We start from the raw sequence: 6,748 nt of genomic DNA, 5'->3' as shown, positions 1-6,748 counted from the left end.
GGTCCAATGATAAAATGTTTTCACACTCTTCCAAGGGCAGAACTGGTTCAAGTGTATACCCAGATTTTTAATTCAATCTGACAAATGAACAACATGCAATATCCAGAATTTCTCAGGTAGGGTTCTGTGACTCCTTGGGTGTCTGTGAGGGTATTTCTAGGCCCTCCAGAGATAATTTGTAAGGACAGGGTGAACTCCTTCATGTTTTTCTGGCTGCAAAAATGGAACCCTCTCAATTTTCTAGGAAAGGGGTTGGTCACTCTCAGAGAGGAATGGGGTGGAATCAATTTCTTCCTTTTCAAGGGGAAGGAACTTGAAAACTTGCTGCCTCTCAGTTCTCTCCTGAAAAAAATAATTACTTCTCCCAAAGAAGAGACAGGGTCATTTGCAGTCATCCCCCACTTTCATGGAACATTCATGCATTGACTCCTGTTCATAAGAATCAGGTGTCATGGGATACCAGCATTAAATTCTGCCACTAGCATCAAAAGTCCAAGGCAGATTACACCAGGATTTTATATCAAGTCCTGATGTTTTTTTCCTTTTGGTAACAACCTAACAAAGAGTTCTGGAGAAATCAAAAGCTTGCTCATGTGATTTGATCCTGCACATGTTTATTTACTTGGATTTTAGTAAAGCTTTTGACAGGGTTCCCCATGATGTTCTGATGGATAAGTTGAAGGACTGCAATCTGGATTTTCAGATAGTTCAGTGGATAGGGAATTGGTTAGAACAGTGGTCCCCAACCTGCGGGCCGCGGCCCAGTGCTGGGCCGGGAAGGCCATGGTGCCGGGCCGCGGCTCCCTCTCCCCGCCCCCCCCTGAGGTAAAAAACTTCCCAGGCCGCAAGCTTGCGGCCCGGGAAGCTTCTTACTGTGGGAGGGCGGGGAGAGGGAATCAGGGCTGCGCCACGCAAATGCGCCACGCGCGGCCGAAATCGCGCATGTGCAGCACTTTTGTGCCGCACATGCGTGATGCGCGGGCAGGGCAGTTGCCCTGCCGGTCCCCAGCCTCAGAAAGGTTGGGGACCACTGGGTTAGAGAACCGCACTCAAAGAGTTGTTGTCAATGGTGTTTCATCAGACTGGAGGGAGGTGAGTAGAGGGGTACCTCAGGGCTCGGTGCTCGGCTCGGTACTTTTTAACATATTTATTAATGATCTAGGAGAGGGGGTGGAGGGACTACTCATCAAGTTTGCAGATGACACCAAATTGAGAGGACTGGCAAATACTCCGGAAGATAGAGACAGAGTGCAATGAGATCTGAACACAATGGAAAAATGGGCAAATGAGAACAAGATGCAATTTAATAAAGGTAAGTGTAAAGTTCTGCATCTGGGTCAGAAAAATGAAAAGCATGCCTACTGGATGGGGGATACGCTTCTAGGTAACACTGTGTGTGAACAAGACCTTGGGGTACTTGTGGATTGTATATATAATAACATGAGCAGGCAGTGTGATGCAGTGGTAAAAAAGGCGAATGCCATTTTGGGCTGTATCAACAGGGGCATCACATCAAAATCACAAGATGTCATAGTCCCATTGTATACGGCACTGGTCAGACCACACCCGGAGTACTGTGTGCAGTTCTGGAGGCCTCACTTCAAGAAGGATGTAGATAAAATTGGAAGGGTACAGAGGAGAGCGACAAAGATGATCTGGGGCCAAGGGACCAAGCCCTATGAAGATAGGTTGAGGGACTTGGGAATGTTCAGCCTGGAGAAAAGGAGGTTGAGAGGGGACATGATAGTCCTCTTTAAGTATTTGTAAGGTTGTCACTTAGAGGAGGGCAGGATGCTGTTTCCGTTGGCTGCAGAGGAGAGGACACGCAGTAATGGGTTTAAACTACAAGTACAACAATATAGGCTAGATATCAGGAAAAAAATTCACAGTAGTTCAGCAGTGGAATAGGCTGCCTAAGGAGGTGGTAAGCTCCCCCTCACTAGCAGTCCACAAGCAAAGGTTAGATACACACTTTTCTTGGATGCTTTAGGATGGTTAGGGCTGATCCTGAGTTGAGCAGGGGGCTGGACTAGATGGCCTGTATGGCCCCTTCCAACTCTATGATTCTATGATTCTATTCTGAAGTATTACTGGGTTTAATGGGGCTTAGTAGAATCCATACATATCCTAAATAAAGGGTGAAACTGGACCAAAACATCTTAGACCACTTCCCATGTATAAAGGGGTTAGCTACATTCTTGAAGTCCATTACGCATTTAAAGGCTTCAAAAGAGGCTGTGCTTTAAGCAGCGCTACCCCTTGTAGTTAAGTATCCATCAGGTGGAGAGCCTTCTCATTGGTTTGCCCTCTTCATGACATTCACTTTCCATGGAAGTCTATTAGGCTTGCTCTCTCCCCATGCTCAGTAACCTCATGAAAATGTTGATACTTTTTCAAGCAGAAGTTTTTCCTTCGTTGTAATATCTTGATAAACATGCCCATTTCAGGGTCATAATATAGAATATGAATTTTAAAGTAAATAAATTCAAATAAATTGTACTACTTAGACCTCCCATTCTTAGCTTACTTACCAAATTTGGTGGGACTTTTGCCTCTGAATTCAGCATTGTTCTGCAAATCTAGTTGTTGTATAGTGGTTATAGACTGGGTTGGGCAAGGCTTATGTTTAGACCAGCACTTTGGCCATAAAGTTCAGTGGGTGACTTTGGGCCAGTCACATACAACTGCACCGATTTCAGAATTGTGCGGATATTACTGTGGAAAACATGAACGCTGTTCTATCATTAGAGGGAAGACAGGCTAAAAATGATAGATATTAATGAGACACCTATTGTTCACTGGCTTTTGTTTTTATATGATGTCCTATTCAGTGCACGTAACTGAATTTGCTACTTTTTCCTGTTCTTTGTGCTCTCAATCTTTTTGTTTTACCCTGTCTCTTTTAGTCAGGCATTTCCTCCTTTTAGTGTTAAATCCTCATTCAACCTAAGAACTCACTAGTGACCTTGGAGCAATCCCTGATTCAGGAAAATACTATGAGTGCAAAGTAAGGATGGAAAAGCTACATATACCATCCCACACTCCTCAGGACTGGAGCGTGACTAAGATGTATTCAATAAAATTAAAACTGGGATATGCTTTCTTTTGCCCTGACCTTACCTGGGTAGCCAAAGTATGAGTACCTCCAATACTTTGGTCACAGTGTGAGTGCAAATGATGAATTAGAAAAAATAATTATGCTTTATAAGGTTGAAGAAGTAGACAAAGAACAAGACTGATGGGCAGAATCAAAGACATAAGTGGACTGACCTTACAAACTCACTGAAATGACTGCAGAGTTGGACATTGTTTATAAAGTCACTATGAATCAGAAATGACTTGATGGAATCTAACAACAAGGATAGCTTAGGTTAAGCCAATCTTGTTAGAACTCAGAAGTTAAGCAGACTTGTCTCTGTCTAGTATTTGGATGTGGGACCTCCAAGGAACATCAGGGTTATGATGTGGAAGCAGGTAATGGCAAACCATCTCTTAAGTATCTTGCCTCAAAACCCTACACGCTCACTGTAAGTCAGCTGTGACTTGATGGCACTTTCAATCAAGCTTTCTTTTAGACATCTTTCCTTTTAGAAAAATTACAATTTGTGAACTGTGATCCTCATGCTGTTTAAGAATAGTCCAGTGAGAACAACTTGCATCTAATTGCTCTACGTATACTTGAACCATATGAGCAAGTCAAACAACCACTACCATTACATAAATGCATTTTTATTTAAATAACATTTTAAGATCAGCAAATTATTTCATATTTATTATGACTCCCACCCTTTTCCTCCAGGTTGATGAGGTAGCTTAAGGCCCACAAGCCCCGCCACTTCGTCAAGTGAGCGCTCTCCACTGCCATGATATTCCTGGTGCAGTTCTAAGTGCTTCCGGACACTATGCAAAAGACAGTTATATGTGGCAGCCTGGAAATGCAGATCATGTTGAGCCCTGCATAATTTTTCACTGGTTACCTGAAGAAAGATAAACAGACACAAGGAACTCAGAACAGACACTAAAATTCCACTAAAAAAACTGAGCTTTTAACACACCAACAGCAAGGACACATACCAGATGCGCAACTCAATACCAGAACGTAACTAGAAATTTTTACAGGGGAGAGATGGAGCTAGAACATACAGAGGAAATAGTTATTTAGCTCTGGGTAGTATAATCCGGAAGACAGCAAAATGTACTTCAACGTTCTAAGCCACTTTCTCTTGAGGGTTCATGCAGATAATACTATCTATATCCCAAGGAAAGGCAGGGTATAAATTTAAGAAATAAAACACAATTAAAAATAGCATCCATCCAACACAGAAATAAAATACTTAAGTTCTAAGGTGACAATCCTACTCATGCCTACTTATAAGTCCCACTGTATTTGGTAGGACTTACTTCTGAGTAAGGATATCTGCAATCATGCTATATAATGCATCATATGAAAGAAGAGTAGCTCTTTGTCTGTTTAGACTTGATAGGATGCTTCAGGGAAATTCAGCTCGTATAGTTGAGGGGACACCAGAAAAACACCTTTTTGAATCCCCATGATGCAGACGCTGTATATACATCAGTGAAAAAAGTTTCAGCATCATGGAGGAGGCCAAATTGTGCGTTTCATAAATAACCTAGGGAAAGAACCAGGGCAACCACTAATGGCTGCGCCACATGAGCTGGACCTTCTACAAATTAACGAAAGTTTTTAAACTCTTGTGTAAGTGTCACACTATGGCTGTTGAGAGCATGGAATGTTCCCAAACCTTCGACTTAAATTAAGGTGACCAGATTGTCCCACTTTTGGAGGGACATCTGGGGGTACCTGGCAAATTGTACTTATGTTGAAATTTAAAAATATATATTACAATACTATTTTTGCGTTCTATGAAATTTTTTGTTGCTCCACATAGACCAAATTTTAAAATCAAGAACCCCCCCTGGGTCAATGGTGTCCTGCTTTACCAGTGTTAAAATCTGGTCACCTTAACTTAAATGTGCAGAGCCAGTCCTAACAAAGGCGGCATGCCGAGCGTGGAACAAGAGAGGCAGAGGCAGCGCTACTCGGGCAACTGACCGTTAAAGGACGTGTGTGTGTGTGTGTGTGAGATGTTGCAGGAGCGAGTTCCGCAAGTGACTGCAGCCTCCCCCCCCCCAATGCACCCCCCCCCCAATGTACCCGATGAGCGCGGAAGGCCTCCTTCAAGTACTGATAAGCCGCCATGTCTCGGTACGACCGACTAGCCTCCCCTTTAGCGTAACGCAGCTCTCGCAGGAGGGAACGGAAAGTGCGCAGCGGCAACCCCAAGGCCGCCATCTTCCCCCTCGGAGGGCTTCTCACGCTCTCGGCCAATAAGGACGTCCCGTCGGCCCCTGAAGAGGAAGAAGCCCCTCCTCTGCCGCGGAGGCCGGAGCAATCCAACCGAGGAAAGGCCGACGCCTAGCAAACACCGAGGCGCAGATCTCCGCCGAGCGCTAAGATCCGGGCGGGAGGCGCGCTGGGCGCCATGTTCCTTTGGGAAAGCGGTGTTTTTCTCTGTCTTTGTTTGACAGCTGGCGGTATCTTTCCCCCCTAAGCAAAACCGGTACGGAGCAGCTCGGACGAGACCGCTGTCCGGGCTGTGGCTCCAAGCCCCTTGAGAGGCTGCTTCTCCCAACCGGCTTTGATGGGAGAGTCGCAGGAAAAGCAGGAAAGCCCTGGCTGAGGAGGAAATAACCTTCGCCAAGGAAATCAGCATTGTAATTTGCATTGCCTTTCAATCCATATGTGCTGCATGCAAGGCCGATTTTTGGAGCAATAGATAAACAAATGAGTAATGAATCATGCAGTGTAAATGAATTCCGTGTTATGAACAAAGGCAGATACTCAATTTACAGTAAATTAAACAGGTCACAGTTATTTTGGCTGCAACGAACACGGCAAAAGCTGGGTCCTGATCAAGCAAGTGTTCTTAAGGTTCACGCACACTAACACAACATAGGCAAAACGCACAACTCTTGAGAGGGAGGACTTAACTACTCGACAGTACATTCATTGGATAGACCTGTAACACCACGGGGCAAAGAAGCGTAATTATGCGTGGCGTTTTTTTTTAAAATATATAAAGTGTAAAGGGAAAAATAAACTCACCCCAGATGGGACTCGAACCCACAATCCCTGGCTTAGGAGGCCAATGCCTTATCCATTAGGCCACTGGGGCTGACACGAAGAAGTTTCTTCCAATCATATACTTGTAGCTGAATTTACCTCTTTCAGGCTAAATTCTATTCATAGTCTGTTTAGTGAAATGGGAGCTAGTTTCGAATATTTTTGATAGGCCTACAATAGCAAGGAAACATGTGTTTCGAGAATTGTGTTTCGAGGTCTTCACGGTAGAAATAATTGGAATCGGTGTAAAACAATTGATTTTTAAAAAGGTCACGTGAAGTGTTACTTTTTCGTTGTGGGATTTAAAAATAATAGCTCTTCTCTCCCAAAAGTTATGTTGTTCACTTGATGATTCACATTGCTAGTTTAAGTAGACTCTTGAACATGGAAAGGAAGCAAAAAATATTTTTTTAAGTAAAAAAACAGTTTATTATTTAATTTTTAAACCCTATCTTCTAAATAGTACGTCTTTGTAAATCAATACAATCAACAGGATGAGACATCCAGTAAGCAATGCAGTGCAATAGGATTTGGAATGCAGAAATCTGAAACAAAGTTGAAATGAAGTATAATGGGATATCTTCCACAAATTATATAGTAGGA

At 43.4% G+C, this 6,748-nt stretch overlaps 1 protein-coding gene and 1 non-coding gene across 2 annotated transcripts; both read right to left on the bottom strand.

Annotated features, from left to right (window-relative positions):
• Positions 1 to 3,713: 3,713 nt before the first annotated feature.
• On the bottom strand, positions 3,714 to 5,525 carry FMC1 (formation of mitochondrial complex V assembly factor 1). The gene is made up of 2 exons (XM_077339299.1): positions 5,177 to 5,525; positions 3,714 to 3,977 (listed from the first exon to the last, which is right to left on the bottom strand). The coding sequence occupies exons 1-2, from the start codon at positions 5,312 to 5,314 to the stop codon at positions 3,774 to 3,776; spliced, it is 342 nt and encodes a 113-aa protein (XP_077195414.1). The 5' UTR covers positions 5,315 to 5,525; the 3' UTR covers positions 3,714 to 3,773.
• A 599-nt stretch (positions 5,526 to 6,124) lies between these two features.
• On the bottom strand, positions 6,125 to 6,197 carry TRNAR-CCU (transfer RNA arginine (anticodon CCU)). The gene has a single exon. It is a non-coding gene; the product is annotated as a tRNA-Arg (tRNA).
• Positions 6,198 to 6,748: the final 551 nt, after the last annotated feature.

Source organism: Paroedura picta, chromosome 5 (genome assembly GCF_049243985.1).
Source record: "Paroedura picta isolate Pp20150507F chromosome 5, Ppicta_v3.0, whole genome shotgun sequence".
Classification (NCBI taxonomy): Eukaryota; Metazoa; Chordata; class Lepidosauria; order Squamata; family Gekkonidae; genus Paroedura; species Paroedura picta.
This window is presented reverse-complemented; position numbering and strand designations above follow the sequence as displayed.

Bases quoted from the DNA above. Each gene is read 5' to 3' on its own strand.
- FMC1 (XM_077339299.1), bottom strand. From the start codon at position 5,314: ATGGCGGCCTTGGGGTTGCCGCTGCGCACTTTCCGTTCCCTCCTGCGA. The intron at 3,978-5,176 runs GTACATTGGGGG...ATCTTTCTTCAG, and splicing joins AGGCCTTCCGCGCTCATCGG to GTAACCAGTGAAAAATTATG.